Raw genomic sequence first — 17350 nt, 5'->3', positions numbered from 1 at the left:
TCTGTAATATGATCTAGTTCCTCTTGCAGCTGATTTGTTTGTTCTTCATTTTCTACAATCCCCATAACTTTGACATCATAAGCAAAACAATTCATGTTCCCAGAAATACTTTTATGAATATCATTCATAAAAACAATGAACAAAACAGGCCCTAACACTCATTCCTGAGGAACCCCGCTTAAAACCTCACTCCATTTAGAATAATTTCCCCGTACATTACCCTTTGTTTCCTTCTGGTCAGCTAGTTTTTTTACTCAAATGAAAGTTTTCCCTCCTATTCCTATATCAGCTAATTTGCTAAGTAGAGCAACATGCGGTACTTTATCGAAAGCTCTTTGAAAATCAATGTAAACAACATCTACAGGCTTCTTATTGTTTAAAGTCATGGTAACTTTGTCATAGAAATGTAATAAATTAGTTGCACAAGATTTACCTTTCCTGAAACCGTACTGAAAACTACTCGATAGATTATTAGTCTCTAAAAAAAATTTTATCTTAATTTTTATCAATGTTTCAAAAATTTTGCAAACCATCGAAGTTAGACTCACAGGTCTATAATTTCCCACACTGTTTTTAGACCCTTTCTTGAAGAGTGGTGTAATGTTAGCCAACTTCCAATCCTCTGGCACTGTCCCCGAGTTATAAGAAGCATTGAAAATATTTACAATTACATCTGCTAATTCCTCTGCACATTCTACTAAAATTTTTGGATAAATATTATCTAGTCTCGGAGCCTTAGTCTCTTTAATTTTTTCCAAATGAAGTAAAACATCATCCCTGGAAAATACCAAAACAGTTTTACTTTGTTTATTACTATAAGCATCAATTCGATTGTATGTAATTTTCTTTTTGACCCTTTATGTTAACCACTGTTGCAAGCTATGATGCACAATTTGCCGTCACTACTATTTCGTGGTCATTACCTCACAGCACAGTTATTTGCAAACCCCCCTAATGCTTAAGTGATCTGAATTCGATCAAAAATACAAAAATTTGAGTGAAGTAAACGAGGAAGTATGGAAGATCAGTTCCCATAGCAATTTACGCCCTAATTAGCAGAAAAATTTATTTATATAACAAAGTCAGATGGTCACCAAAGGCTGTTCTATAATTACACACTGTCACACACAAAGACGAATTGACTGGGTCATCAAAAGTGGTTTGCTACACGTATATTAATAAAAGTCAGTAAGATTTTAGTTGTTGCTGATAAAGTACACTATTATCCTATCTATTTAGCATTAATGTAATCAGAATTTCAGTGAGTGAAACTGTTAGACATTTTCATTTTACATGCATGCCATGGGCGATAAGGTCACTTTCAAAAAATCATAAAACATTTTCTGAGAAAAAACATGGGATGCGGTGTATATCCACTTGTTAAGCATTAAAAGGGGTTCAATTGACAGGCATAGCGCAAGTTAAACTTATAAATTTAATCGAAAATCTCAGTACGGTGCTTTAAAACAGGTTTCTTTTTGACAGAACAAACTATTTATAGACCATGGGTCGATTTTTCATCATTAGCCAGCATGATAAGCTTTAAAATGAGGGATAAGACAAAGAAATCGATAAAGAAATGAGGAAAATCCCGCGTAGGAATGAAAAACTGGCAACAGAAATAATATATAAGGATTGTTAAGTAACAACTAACTACTGATGTAACAGTTCTTTGATACCTAGCAAAGTTTTTTTTTTTCTAAAAAAAAGTTATTGTTCCACAAAATTTTTCACAAATTTTCACTGGTTCGTTGGTTAGAAGAAGTATGTAATTCCAAAATCGGAAAAAATCCAAAACATATTGTCTTAATGTGTGCATTATAAAAAATCTATGAATGATGACACATAAACTTTTTCCTTTCGGTACTAAAAGTTTTGCTAAACGGTTGCAAACTTTCACAGTACTATTTGTTTTATTTCAGAGGAAATTGTACAGTCCACTACCAATGATCATTTTTGGTGCTGCTTCCATCATTTCTGGATTCTTGGCCCTAGCTCTTCCCGAAACACATAACAGGCAGCTACCAGAGAGCATCGAAGAAGCCGAAAGTCTCAACAAGTATGTTACCATATCTTTTATTCCACAAACCATGATTTGCAGTTATTTTTGTTGGAAGATTTTGATTAAGCTTGAAAGGGGCTGTCCATTGGTGTTGTCCCACTTTTTTCAACCTTTTTGCCCCCTCCCCCAAAAAATGTCATTCTTCACCTTGCCTACTTACACCTTGTCTCCTTCTCTTGTCACATGTCACTCTACATTACACAAACATTGTTATAAAAGATATTTTAATTTCAACCAAAATGTGTGATGTCTCATTTCTTGTTACAACCTCCCCCCTTTTCCTAAGCTCACAATTTCACAGCATCTATCCCCCCTCAAAGCATGACATTATTTATGAATGTCCCCGAAGGCAAAAATTTGCGTCTCATTTTCAACATAGCTCAAAGATACCCTAAATGGCACGATAGCTTTGTGCCATACTAATAATTCATTTTAGATGGATATATTAGTTAATATTTCTTAATTTTAAGCAACTATACAATAGTTTAGAAGTGTTTCTTCTATTTTACACCGACAGGAACAATTTAACTATCAGAATATGAGTAGGACAGTTTAAAATAGAGAAATTGCAGCTCAGTTACTCTGAATGACTCTATTCATAATATAGCAGTCAACCTAGACATTCATATCATTATTCCATTATTGTTGGACATAAGTGATTGCAACTGAATGAAACTCTTCAGCAACGTTAGAAGATGTTTTGTCCCATTAAAACACCAAAAATGGTATGTCTTATATATTATAATATTTATAATCTGATGGACATTGTGATTTCATGATGTGTATCCTACTTCAAAATTTTTGTGATTTAAAGTTTAAAACAACTTAAATTTATTTATTATCCTTTCTTTTTAACTCTTATATTAATAAAATAATGAAAAATAAATTATCTAAGGCAGAAAGTTTGTGCTAGGGAGAATCCAAGATGGGATTTCCAGCCTTGACTAAAATATTAAGTGGAATTTTTGTGGTGAACTAAGTTCAAAAGGATTTTTGATTTCCGAGTTGATTTTTGTTGAGTAGGATTTGGGAAAATATTGCGGGAATCGAGCAGTTCCACACGCTAGTGTGAACCCTTTAAAAGGAAGTACACTAAAGCAAGATTGAGAATGAAAACTTTCTTTTGGGTTGACTGTGATTACCTGACAGATGAGTAACACGCTACCAAAATGTAAAGTATGTAGACTGGATGCAATTAACATTTTCTTACAGAGTTATATCTACATTGATTGTGAAAATTTAGTTGTTACTAAAGCAGTGGTGATTAAAATCATTTGGGGAAAAAAAAAAAACTTGATCAAAATGCAAACTTGCTGTGCTTTTTTTTTTTTTTGTACTTTATTCAAATGTATTTGCAATGCCCAAGTATACAGTATTTAAAATAACTGGGATAAAGCAGTGTAGCTTTTATTTATTTTATTTAACTTATTTTTTAATTTTTCTAATTTTCATCCCCTGTAGTTAAACTTTCTGTATCTTTTATTTTGTATGCTCCTGAGTAAATATTACTGTAGAAAGTTAAGTGGAATTTGAAATGTGATTGTCTTATGAGTCATGTTAAGAACCGCCAAATTTCATAACATTTATGGAAGGAGAGAAAGCTAAAAATGTCTTGCATTAAAAATTAAAGTCATTAACTTGGCTTTTAAGCACAAAGCAAAAGAGATGACAGCAGCATTAAAAACCTATGCTGCTGTAATTGAAAGTAATAGTATTTTTTTAATTCTTTAGTGGCGGAAAATCTGAACTAGATAAGATTCTTGATTTAAAAGAAAAAAGAAAAGACATTCTCCAACTGCTGTGAGTAAACCTTAACTCCCACTCATTTTTTAGCATTTTTGTTTAGGGGTGATTTTTAGAACGATTGACGGTTTGGTGTTCTGACTTTTTCCGTTCGATTTAATGTTGATAATTTTTTTTTTTGGCATTGCAGAAGCATTGACTACGAAGCATTGTTTTACATTAAATTCATTGCATTCAGTACCGTTTTTCATGGTTGTTAATGTATAAGCCTTTTCTATTACTTTAGTTAGGTAGTAATGGAAATTTCTTTGTCCTGACTCAAAAGTTTGCATAAACTTTATCTTATTTGTATGCTTTCAAGCAGCTTTTTTATTTTTGTGCAGTAAAGAACGAAGTAATACACTCCTGTTTGTGAAAATTGCAACACCAAGAAGGACTTATGCGAGTGCACTTAAAGTTGAAGGAAATGTAAAGTAGGGCATGATATGCAAATGATTAGAATTGCAGACCGGTAGCGCATGCTTGAGCAGCGCCCTATGAACGGCGTATCGAACCGGAAATATAAATAGACGGCTGTAGCGAGGCGTGTATGATTATCGGTGGTTATATGCTAGAGTAAACGTTAACTGAATCTTTACTATGCCCCTTCGATGAAAGAAAGCGAAATTTGAACAAATTTTGGAGTTTAAACGTCGATCTCCAAGAAGCTGGATTGTCTTATCGTGCAGTAGCAGCTCGTGTACAGCATAACAGCAGCACAATCATGCGTGTTTGGAAGCAGTGGATGGACGAGGGTTGGTGCGTATGGCGCTGACGAACCACACAGCTTCTTCTAGACAATTGCCAGCACAGATGCCAACAGCTACAGGTGTTTCATTGTGCGCTTCATCAATTCGGAGACGTCTGCTGCAGCATGGGCTGCGTGCAAGGATTCCTTTATACAGGATTCCTCTCATGCAAAACCATCGCCGCCTGTGGCTACAATGGGCCAATGTGCATAGGAGCTGGCCTGCTGATTGGCAGCAGGTCGTCTTTTTTGACGAATCCCGCTTCAATTTGTGGCACCATGATGGCCGAATTTTCGTGTCAGGCGCTATGCCCATGAACGGCACATTGCGGAGTGCATTATCAAACGCCGCAGTGGACGAACATCCGGAGTTATGGTCTGGGGTGCCATAGCATATCATGGACAATCACAATTGCTACGAATTGTGGGCAATTTGTACAGTACCCGATACATAAACAAAGTTTTACAGCCCCAAGCTATTCCTTTCCTGCAAGAATTGCCAGGGGCTGTATTCCAGCAGGATAGTGCCGTCCACGTGTCGCCAGGACTGTCAAATACTACCTTGATTCGCAGCAGGTACAGCTTCTTCCTTGACCTGCATATTCCTTGGATATGTCACCGATTGAACATGTGTGGGATTTCGTTGGGCGGCGTCTCGCTCGTGATCTTCGTCCTGTTGCTTCGACAGACGAACTTTGGTTGTGCATACAAACAATATGGAATACTCTTCCGCAGGCAGATATTCAAACTTTGTTTCACTCCATACAGAGTCGTGTAGCAGTTCTTATTGCGGTGCGTGGTGCCACACAAAATACTAATTTCTATCTCTTTTTATTGTTTGTCTGGTTTGAAAATGTAATCATTTATTTGTACTATTACCACTTAACTGTGTATTAAATTTCATTCAACTATGATGCTTCCTTCATGGTATTGCAATTTTCACAAACAGGAGTGTGTTTTTTAGTTAAACACAGTTGAAATTGATTTTACTAAACTGCTTCTCTAACATTTTAAAATTTCAATGCAGTTTGTGTCCTTAAGTACAACTCATGAGTGTTTCCCCGGGGAAATATTTTTTACGTTCAAAATATTTTTTTATTGTAGTTAGTAACTATGTTAGGGAAGCCAGATTTGTTTTTTCATAGCATATGTAATTCTAAAAATGGATATATTTATTTCTTATTTGTTGTATATTAAAATGTGCAATTCAATGTTAAGCGTATTTTAATCATCTCTCATGAGTGTTACCCATTTTTTGTAATATTTTTTAAGCATAGAAATATAGTTATGCAGTAGTGTATTTTTTGTAGAGGAAACAAGAGACCTAATTACATTTTCAAAAACACCGATAGAATTTATTCTAGCTAAGAATTCTTCTAAAATCTCATGAGCGTTACTTAAACAGGTAACATTCATGAGAAGGGAGTAACATTCATGATAAGAGTCCCAAATGATAAGTAGATATATAGTTATGGATATTGCGTTACCTTTAACTTAGACCTTTATCACAGAGTTATATTTTTTCACATGCATATATATAATAAATTCACATTTATTAAAAACTGAAGAGTGAACACTGACACAAAGCTAATTTTTGCAAAAATGAAATTTGTGCGTTGTTCAGGAAAAACTAGAATTCCTACGATATCGTTGCTTGAGAGTAACAGTAGGATATCTTAGTATTATTCCTGGGATTAGATGTCTTAGTGTTGCTCTGAGGCGACAATATGGTATTCAAATAACTACATATTGTAGAGGAATTAAAGCTATAACTCTGCAATGAATTACTGCATGAGTCCATCTGTCATGAGTGTTCCATCTCTCATGAGTGTTTTCGTATTAATAAACTTTTTCTTTAAGTTTTGAAAATTGGTTTCATTGTTGAAATTTTTTTAGCTATAAATGGTAATTGCAATGAAAATATTTAATGCTCAATTTACTATATTTTTATTGTAAACTTTACCCTTTATTTAGGAAACAAAGTAACACTCACGAGAAAAAAATTATACAAATATACTTAAAATGTTTTGAATAAGTAAATATATTTCCATTTTACTTATTACTGAGTATTTCAGATAATTTAATCAAGATTGGTTTGATTATTTATTTTTACAAAAGAAATTACAGAATGTTTTATAAAGGTAACACTCATGAGAAACAGGGTGACTTGCCAATAATTGTTTTGGAATTTCTAAAATCTAAGCAAATCAACTCACAAATAATCACCTAGTTAGAAAGCTATAATTAGTGAGGAATTTGAACCTAAGAAAGTTTTAATGTTTATAATAATTTTTTTTTAAAAATTGTGTCGAACCTAATATGTCAATGCCTTTGAAAATCATCCTTAATCTCCAACAGAAGATAAAGACAAAACTATCCAGTAGGGTGGGCCGAAAAAACTTTTTTTGGAAATCTGTTTTTGGATAGTACGGAAAAGTTGGTATATGGATCCGCTATTACCCATAAAAAATTTTGCTGAATTTGTTTAATATTTAGCCGGCGCTATTTGACCTTGAAAAACTGAAAAAACGGGCAAAAATGCACTTTTTTTCAAAAAGAAAAAGGGGGGGGGGGAGTCAAAAATAAAAGTTTGAAGCTAGTTTCAGCAAACATTAGAAGTATCTGTCAGTGAATTAGTTGAAATCCTCAAAGACTTTTATACATTTCGTAGAATATTTAGCTACACTCCTTTAAGACTGAAACATGGGAAAAGTGAAAAAAAAAAAAAAAAAGTTTCAAAATAAGTAAATAGTGAAATGTTACGCAATACGTTACTGAGAAAAAACAGTGAAAATTCAACCAATTTATGCAACATTTGTATGCCAATTTTAAAAAATGCATGCACTCAAATAAAAAATAGTTACATAAGATGCTAATTTTTTAATCTTCGGTTCCAATTGTTTCTCCTGGATAATCAACGGTGCTCAACTGCTTCTATTATTCTTAAGATTATTTTATAACTATTTTATATATGTTTGACCCTTGAGTATTAAAAAAATGTGAATCCTCTGAAGTCCTTTAAACTGGCCAATGAATTCAACGCAAATATTCTTCTTTTTCTCAAGCCATTTCTTCCTCTTGACTTTATGACGCTGTAATTCTACACCTCCACAGCTGGGAGTTAAGCAATTAAAGGGGTCCTCTCTTGTGTCCAATGTCCATCTTTGGGGAAAGAAAAGTTTCCCAGCCAGCTGCTCTCTGCGCTTCAGTCAGAACGAAATTCTATGCATTCGATTGTTCACTGCAGAACGTGTTAAAGAGAAATTCGAATGTCATTGCATTATTATCTTTGTTTTGGTATACAACATGATATATGGAGAAACGGGCGAAAAAGAAAGTAACGCGAGCAAGCACAAGTAGTGTTCTATTTGGACCTGGAAAAGATTTGTCTTCTCCCGACGCTTTATTTCTTCCAACATATGAGGATATTATCAGATGTTATCAAATCACTAGAATGCAAATAAAGGGAGAAGGAAGTAAGCAGTCTTCTGCAAGTGTGGCCGCTGTAGTTGCAAAAAAAGTTATTGATATTTGGGAGCGTGCTTCCCTTCCCGTTTTGATAAGGAGAATGATTACCATGATTTTATCTTATTATTCTAAACATAATAGCGCAGCAAAAAATGCTAAGAATATAAAGACACAACTTTTACAATCAAAGCTAGGCAAATTTAAAGCAGAGGCTACGACTTTGTTTGACATTTGTGCCTGCAAATGCGCAGATTTATATTCGTGCAATTGCAGAAAAAAAGCAAAAGTCCCTGATAGAGAAAACAATTTCTAATTGATCAAAGGACAGTAAGAAAAATGGCTATTGGAAAAGTGGATAAGGTAACAACCCAGAAACTACGAAAAAGAGAAAAAAGATGCCAGAAAATTGAAACAAGTATTACTTTGGATAAGAAAGACATATCAGTACCCAGCACAAGTGGATTGAGGGTTTAGAAAGTCATCTTACATTAAATGAACCTGAAGCAGACCTTGAATCAGGAGAAAGCACAGAAAATACAGATGACGGTTTTAAATTGAATTATCCGCTTTCAAGAAAACGTAAGCGAACTGATGTGCCATCAACAACGACAAGTCAAATGAGACTTTCTATGCCTCATACAGCTTAGCAGCAAATCTAACTGGCGCTTCAAATAAAGCAGTGGCTAAAATTGCTACAGCAGTTCTCACTGATTTCGACTTAGTTTCTCCTAAACAAAACAGAAATATATAGTTGATAAAAACAAAGTAAGTAGGGAAGTAGATAAAAAAAGGAGCGAGCTAAGAGAAAGGGATTTAAGAGCAGTTAAAGGGGCAGCTATAAAGAGTTTGTATTTTGACGGCCGCAAAGATGACACCCTTCAAAAAAAAAAAAAAAAAAAGGCCATCAAAAATTAGCATCTGAAGCACATGTAGCACTGATAGAAGAACCAGGTAGCAAGTACATCGGTCATTTATCACTAACAGTTGGTGAAAGTGCAAAAGAAATTTCACAAGGTATTATAGGCTTTGCAAAAAAGTATAATATGAGCTTGCTTAACTTATCGGTTATTGGATGTGACGGAACAAATGTAAATACGGGATGGAAAGGTGGAGTAATTCGTTTACTTGAGACATATCTCAAAAGACCTTTACAGTGGAACATATGTCTGAAAATGTATGATACTATTGTGTGATAATAATTACTATGATTAATAGTGCTATTTAATTAATTCGTCTATGATTTAATTTTGAAAAATAATTTTCACATTGGCTTTTAAAGAAATTCAATATTTTTTCATTTTCCTCCACTTTTTGATGTTGGAAAGGAGCGGTTAAATACTCATTAAAATCAATGAAACATTTTATGGACTCGAACTGGCTCATTGTATAACATTTTCCGTGCATTCCAGCAAAATGTTTTTAATTTAGTTTTTTAAAAAAAATTTCGACAAAAATTTATTTCTCTTTTTTTTTCGGTTTTTTAGTGTCAAATAGCACCAGCTAGATATTTTTTAATAATCCAAGAAATTTTTTGTTAGTGCTAACTAGCTCACTACGCAACTTTTGTGTGCTATCCAAAAATTGATTTTGAAAAAAAAATTTTTTTTTTTCGGCTTATTTCGGCCCACCCTACTATCCAGGTATAACAGCTACACCAAAATAAAAAGTTGTGATTAAATTTGTAAATTGCATTTAGCAATGAGGAAATATTTAGCTACAAACCTGAAATTTTGGCAAATGTTGAATTTTTACATGGAATTTTTTAAGGAGCTATGGCTAAGGCATGCAAAAATTGAATAATGGATTTCTTTAGCATCCTTGAAGGAGAAATAAAAATTTACATGTTTTTAAGTGCAATCCTGCATTTTTAATCGAATGGATTATTTCCTTATTTAATTTAGTTCATTCTAAACTGAAAAACATACTTGAATCGATTATTTCAGAAAGGGTGTAAGTCCAATGGATTTTCGTAGGACTTACGCCCTTTCTGAAATAATCAATTCACTTGGAGTTCAAAAAGCTTCTTTAAAACTTGTTTTATTTATATTTTTATCTAAATTACTAAAAAAATTATTTCATAATTTTAACGTATCACTATGGTAACTAAAGTGCTAAACATTTGCTTATGAGTCATTAAATGTCAACTGATCTAATTTTTCAAATCACCCCACCCAACCATTTTCATTTTTGATGAACTTTCACAGATATATATCCTTGTCTTTCAAACTAACCTATGCAAATTTTCAGTTTCCTGGATCCAAATCCCAAGGGGATCCCTGAAATAAAGGGCTCCAAAATGGAGGGACAGCTTTGTGAAGCAAATTGCCATGTTTAGGCTAAACTTGCAGAAAATTTATTTGTACTGGATCCCTGAAATTTTGGGAGCATAGAGTTCTTTTTTTTTGGTAATACATTCTGCAATTTTTGTGAGTTTAATCTCATTAGCTTTTGTGTAGCATGCGTGTTGCATGTAAATTGTTGAGAAAACTCAGTGGTAAAAATTTTCTCTAGATTTTAGCTGTTATAAGTTCTGAACAAAGCTCATACTTTATATTTCTATTAATAAACTACTTGTTCTCAATAGGTTACAGTTGCAGAACTTAAATAATAATTCTGTAAAAGCAACTTTTTTTTTTGAGTTTTCTAAATGGTTGCAATTAAATTCCAAATTACATTGAATCTATTGCACACAACACAGTGAGCTAATTTTTTTGGAAAGGCACAAAACAGTAGTTTATGCTGACTCTTGGATGAAATTAAAAAAGAATATTCATGCGTTACTTTTCAGTAAAGTACATCCTTTTGGCGACAAAATGACTACATGGCTTGTGGAAAAACACTTCGTTATTTAAGTCAATAAAAAAAAAGTTAAATGAATAAATAAATAAAAAACTTTAATCCAATTATTTCTCAAACTTGGGGATAAAGCTCATTGTATAAAATTTTTTAGATCTTTTATATACTGAAAAAAAATTGAAGACTTATGACATTTCTTCCATGACATGCTCTCAAATTTGTCATATTCTTTAAAATTAGAATAGAAATCTTAATACTTTTTTCTCTGGATAAGGTGTCTTTTTCTGTTCTTCTGACAAGGAGTATGCAAAATCACGGGTTGATTAGTCGAGTAGTTCAAGTTTGAAAGTGTAACATACGAATTCACTTTCACATTTGTAATATTAGTGGAGGTAGTTGAAGTTTCACATTTTATGTGTACCTTTAAAAATTGGTCTCTCGAAGATAAACAAAATAGTCTTACCTGCCTCACCAAAATCTGTTTTACTGATTTTTTTTTTAAAGTTTCTTTATAACTAAGGTTTCAGTTATATTTTTCATGTTTTATCTCAGCATATCAATTCTATCTAATATTTTTTAGTGTCAAATATAAAGTTCTTTCATTATTGTTAGAATACTGGTAGTTAAAGTTTTAAATCTATCTTTCTGACTTGTAGTGTAATGTTTATTTGATTAAGTTTTGTTTATTTTATTTGTTCCCCACAGTGGCATAGACAATGAGAGGAGGAATAGGGTGACCCCCCCCCCCCCAAGCAGCAAAATTATGTCTATGAACACACATGCAAGTGCCTAAAAGTTGGGCTTTTTGGCCTTTAATTTTGAAAAATTTCATATGACCCCCCCCCCCCCCCTAAAAATTTCTCGCTATGACACTAGTTTCTCATTCTTGATTTTTGCCTCGAAGAGTATTGGGAAATCCTTAAAAGTGCTAAATTTTAGTCTGCAAATAGTGTACGTACCCAGAAGGCAAATTTTTATGAAATTTGTCTGATTTGTTTTAGTTCAAGTGGTTTTGAAAGGATGATGTCCAGATCCAGGAACTTGCCCATCATCGGCGGTGCCTCCTCTCCCCGAATCCACAGACGGAATTTAGATGAGGAGCGCAGTAGACTCATTGAGACGTAATCCAGTGGATTACTGTTTCTTTTTTTTCTTGAGTCGAAAATCTGTGGTAAGTTCATTCATTTTTAATCATCATTCTTGTTGACTGCTACACATTCTTTTAGTGAATTTCATGGTTTCATACTCACTCATTTCTCAATGAAAAGTGAGACCAGCTTTTGTTTTTAAAATTTCTCTCAGTGCTTTGAAATAAATTAAGCCATTTTTAAATGGATTCGATATGAATAATTTGGAATGAGCTAGTCACCGGGTTGCCTATATTTTCCGCTGTGGTTGCTAAAAGTTTGAGGATGAGATGTTTTACGATACCCATATACTTTTAGCAGTAGCTTCAACTGCACCATTATTATGTGGTCCCTCTCGCTTGAAGACAAGGCAAAAAGCTTTCCAACCATTAAAAACTCCAGAAGAATTTATTTACTTGTATATTTATAGCTTAAATCGTGATGCAGAGAGTGCTACTCGGCGCTCTGTTGAAATCTAATCTAAAAACAAATTTTTTGTGTTATTTTTTCCTATTGTTCCAAGTGTCGTTTATTGTCATTCCAGTAAATATAATTTCAACAAAAGTTTAGGCACAAGAATCTTCTGACCACTCTAAGGGTTTAAACCAAAATAGATGAGAATTGATTAGGATTGTTTTGTGACCATTTGCACCCATTAATGTACTAAATGAAATAAAAAAAGATTTTAAAAAAAACTTGACAATATATGTGAAGTCAGCTTTGGCACTTTTATTTTCCACTAGTGGTACCCGCATGGCTTTGCCCGTAATAGAAAATTCAAAGGTCTTATGGTTCGCCTGTACATTTACAAATAATGTATGGTGAATTTTCTTGTCAATTGACCTGTGCCCATGTTACGGTTCCACGGTATGATAATTTCGTAATTTACTCATCCATCTTATGACAATTTTGTTCTTAAAATTGGAATAGAAAAAGAATCACATCGAATTTTTGAAAAATCGCTTTGAGGTGCACACCCCCATGCTATAAACTAACTTTGCCAAATTTCATGAAAATCGGCCAAACGATCTAGGCGCTATGCGCGTCACAGAGATCCTGACAGACAGAGAGACTTTCAGCTTTATTATTAGTAAAGACTAAACATACTTATGTCAGTGAATTTCAGGAATTGAAAATTTAAATCCTGGCTACTTTCTGAAGGATGAAAAACCATGATTCTTATTTTTTTTTTAAACACATACCTATGGGTATTTTTTAAAATTCATTATTAGTTTTAAATAAATGTTTTAATTATTTATAAGCACCATCTCCTTCAATAATAGTGTTATTTTTTTGAGGAATATTGTACCTTAATATTTTCATATACAGATATTGTTAATTTTTTACTCAATGATCTAAACCACTAAATCATATTACAATTACAATCTAATTTAGAAGTTTTGAAAGATAAAAACTGGCTCCTTACTTTTCTTTCTGGCACATTGATTTTTTAGGGAATTTCTCAAACACTGCTGATACATATATATCTAGTATACTAGCTGCTTTTAGCAGCTCATGCAAACTGTCTATAACAGGCTGGTGTACACTGCCTTTAGCGGTATACATTGGGGACTTTGTTTCCTTCATGCTACCTGTGGCGCAGTATCAGCCTCGCAGCCTACGGTGGCTTGCATAATCTGCATGCAGTGGGCTGGTGTATAACTCAATTTCCTGTATGTACTGAAGGTGTACTTCAGTGGCCATTATCAAAGCTTTCGTTGATAATAATCAGTGTCCTACTAAAATATTTAATGAACCGGTTAATATCTTATACTTCTACCACCTTCTTAGAATTGATAAAATCTCAGAAAATATTACATTTGCTTAAAATCAATGATTTCTTTCTTACTTTTAGATTCTTGATAAGTAATTGAGGGGGGAAAAATGTTTTTAGCATTAATCAATGCTCTACTAAAATTTCTTGTAGCTGTTAGATTTGATGGTAGTGATAAAGACTGACTTCAAAATGATGTTACTCACTTTTTTTTCACTCTCAGAACAAACAGATTTGTCCACTACTGACAATTATTCTGCTGTGGGAAAGTAAAGTGCAGTATCTGCAACTTTTTAATTTTTTTTTAAATTGTACTTAAGTCATCTATTGTTCTTTAACTTTATTGTACTGTCTTCCTTATTTAGTTTCCACTGAAAATAAAGCAGAAAAAATCTTAAAATTCTAACATTTCCCTATTGTTAGTGTTGGAATCCAAAACATGTTTCTTCAAATATCTCAAAAACTCATTTCTGCAGATCTGTGCTCCCTTTACCTTCCCATGGCAGTGTTTGTCACTCTTACACTTTTTAACTTTTATTGAAATAATGAAACTATGTTTTTGCTTTTAGATTTATTGGAGTGATGAAGTGTTCATCGCTGTGACTCTATGCTGGAATTTCATACACAGTATCAAGAAATAATTTCTACCATAAAGAATCTTCTATGTTTACTTCATTTGAGCCGACGGTGTCGTCGATTTTGTGAAATAGACATTTTACAGCTCCATATCAGAAATGGATTGGTTGTGTTATAATTTCTTACTGTTGCTGTTTTTGATCATTGAAGCAATAATTTCAGTTTGGTATCATTATTTTATTGTTGATGGTACGATGCTCTGCAAGTATGTGGAGAAGAAAATCGTTTTTATTTTTCAAATTTCATTTTAAATTTTTATCATTTGCATCTTGCCGTTGAGTGTAAATTTAGATTTTGATTGCAAGATGACAGGCTACTTCTAGAAATTTCTAGAATGAAATCATCTGGCTGAGCTTGGTTACTGCATGAGCAATTGCCCTGTGCTCTCTCACTTCAAAGAGTCATAAAACTGTTTCGTAAAGCAATTTTCCCTGGAAGTATTATTTCTAATCTTACAGGCTGTGGTCTATCCAGAATTTTTCTGGCTGATTTTGTACTTGGCATGTGTGAATTTTTTTCAGAGTGCAAGTGGTTTAGAAAGACAGTCTTTTAAGGTTCTATGTGTGTCTTGGTTTTCATCTGCCTTGGACGGGAAGATAACCTTAGATTTACCAGAATTATTGGTTTATCTCATAGATGTAGTACAATAAAAAACAGCTCCATGGGCAATCAAGCCTTTCTTGTAGACAAGCAAGCAACCAAAAAATGTATGTGTGCAAGCAATTTTTGCAATCACCTGATAAGATGCAAAAAGCGTTGCGGCTCAGTGGGTTGGCTATGCTTTTTGCCCATTTACTTCAAGTTCCCAACGTCCAATTGCCGCCAGTGGCTGTTGCTATGACGTTGTACATCTAGTTATACTACATCTGTCGGTTGGTCATCTCATTTCATAACTATCTGCTTTAAAAAAAATCAGGGTTTGAAATTCTTATAAAAATAACTTGTTCTACTTATTAATTTTTATTTTCAGACTTTAGGAACATATTATAGCATTTTTTAAAACAGGAAAGGGGAGCAATAACCCTACATGGCTTTTTCTCGGGGTTGAGAATTGATCTATAATGCAGTTGATAAAAATAAAACATCTGCTCAAAGTAGCGGTGTTTGTGTCTGTTAATATTCGAGTTGTTCTAAAATTTTGTCAAAGTTATGTCCTTATTTCTTTCATCTTTCCACTCCAATCCCTGCTATGGCCTTAAGGATATACAATAATTCTGTTTATCATGTCAAACGTGATAAAGCCTTGTTTCTAACAATTTTAAATATTGGAAAGAAAATTTGAGTTAATGACAGAAAAGCTTCTTTCTAAAGTAAAGTTTCCCTCATTGAACAACATAAAATTAATGGAACCTGATTGCCAGGTTGAAGGGGTATAATTTGAAAATTTCCAGCTTTTAATGGAATTATATATAAAAGCAGTGTATTTCTTATTGCAATATGTAATAACATAATTATAAAATTAATATTAAAAGTTTACTGTTTCAGTTTAGGTTTAATTTCGAAAGGTTATTTAATTTCTAGAAATAAGTTGATAAATATTTTATTGTAATCTTTGCAACATAAGTAATATTTCCTTACTCTCTTTCCAGTTGTCTCTATTTGAGATCACTTTTAAACAGGGCCGTAACCAGAAAATAATTTTGGGAAGGGTTTAAAATCTTTCATGCAAAACTTTCCGCTATTTGTGCTAATATTCAAGTCGTCGGGGTTATCTATTATGAAAGCGTTTTATGCAATTAATATACATATGAAAGACATTTGAGTTTTGGAACAATATTTTTTGGAAATTTTTAAATATAAACAAACATTTAAATGTCAAAACCAAACTTTTTTTTTGGGGGGGGGGGGAGGACGACGACGACACTCTAAGACTCCCCTCCCATGTATACGGCCCTGCTTTTAAATTTTAAAGAATCAGCCCGTTTTTCTTATTGCAAAATTCTGATAAAATTTGTTAAAAATTCACGGAATATTTTAGTATTTCCGAATCGCTAATTCAATAACATAAGAAAGAGCTCATTGGTCCTTAAAATAAAAATTAGGAACTTTGGTTGGTGGGCTTAAAAAAATAAGTGGTCACTTTTTTCGAGAAAACTTATTTTTTGAACCAGGGGTCTCCAACTTATAAGAAAGACAGTTTAAAATTGCATTTCTGAGACTTCAATTTCAAAAAAATTCTGGACGAATTTCTAACGATTTCGGGGAATAGTTGCCAAGCCCTTCCTGATGGTCTCAACATAAGAGTAAAAGACTTCATTTCCAAAAAGTTTCCAAAGAGAACATCTGAATTTTCATTTCTGTAGGATCACAAATTCTAAAACTAATTTTCAAGGGGGGAAAGCCTTTGACGTCTCCGAAGATAACTTAAAGTTGATTTCATTTTTGAAAAATAATTGGGGGAGGGAATCACAACCCCTCTATCCCTTCAATTTGCTAAATTTGCCAAAAAATGTGAATTTTGGAAATTTCTCTTCAGTTGGACTGTGAAATCAATTCCCCCGAGCATCTGCAACACCACCAAAGATTGACTAAAATTGCGTTTCTAAGACTTCAATTTGGAAAATTTTCCGAATCCACCTCTGCCCCTCTTCTGATTCAAAGACAGCCTGAAACTTTTATAGACTTATAACTTTTGGTATCTATCTTTTGGCATAAGGAGGTAGCTAAAGCTGTCATCATGTTGGACCTTGGCTTGCCTCTCCCTAACGTGAAAGCTGGCTGCACCCATGTTACTGAGCGCTTATTCAAAAAAAAAAGTTGTGGATGTATGAGTATGGGCGGATAAAGGATTTTATTTTATTTATTTATTTTTTTTTTGGGGGGGGGAGGGATCATGACTAGGGAGTGAGAGTGGACTCAAGTAAAATTTTTTGAAGACACTCTGAAATTTTCAAAAACTATGAGAAAATCCCCTCTCCACTGTAAAAAATTCAAAATTGCATACAAAAATTATTGAA

The 17350-nt window shown here is 33.3% G+C and overlaps 1 protein-coding gene across 1 annotated transcript in view; it reads left to right on the top strand.

Moving 5' to 3' along the window:
- The window catches only part of LOC129224099 (organic cation transporter protein-like), a 76335-nt gene extending 59187 nt beyond the window's left edge, over nt 1-17148 (top strand). Inside the window, exons 10-12 of the mRNA XM_054858546.1 lie at nt 1923-2059; nt 11858-12027; nt 14327-17148. Coding sequence (XP_054714521.1) covers nt 1923-2059; nt 11858-11981 — 261 coding nt within the window. The 3' untranslated portion in view covers nt 11982-12027; nt 14327-17148. The remainder of the gene's footprint in view (nt 1-1922; nt 2060-11857; nt 12028-14326) is intronic.
- The last annotated feature ends 202 nt before the right edge of the window (nt 17149-17350 follow it).

This window comes from Uloborus diversus, chromosome 1 (assembly GCF_026930045.1).
Source record: "Uloborus diversus isolate 005 chromosome 1, Udiv.v.3.1, whole genome shotgun sequence".
Taxonomy (NCBI): domain Eukaryota; kingdom Metazoa; phylum Arthropoda; class Arachnida; order Araneae; family Uloboridae; genus Uloborus; species Uloborus diversus.
This window is presented reverse-complemented; position numbering and strand designations above follow the sequence as displayed.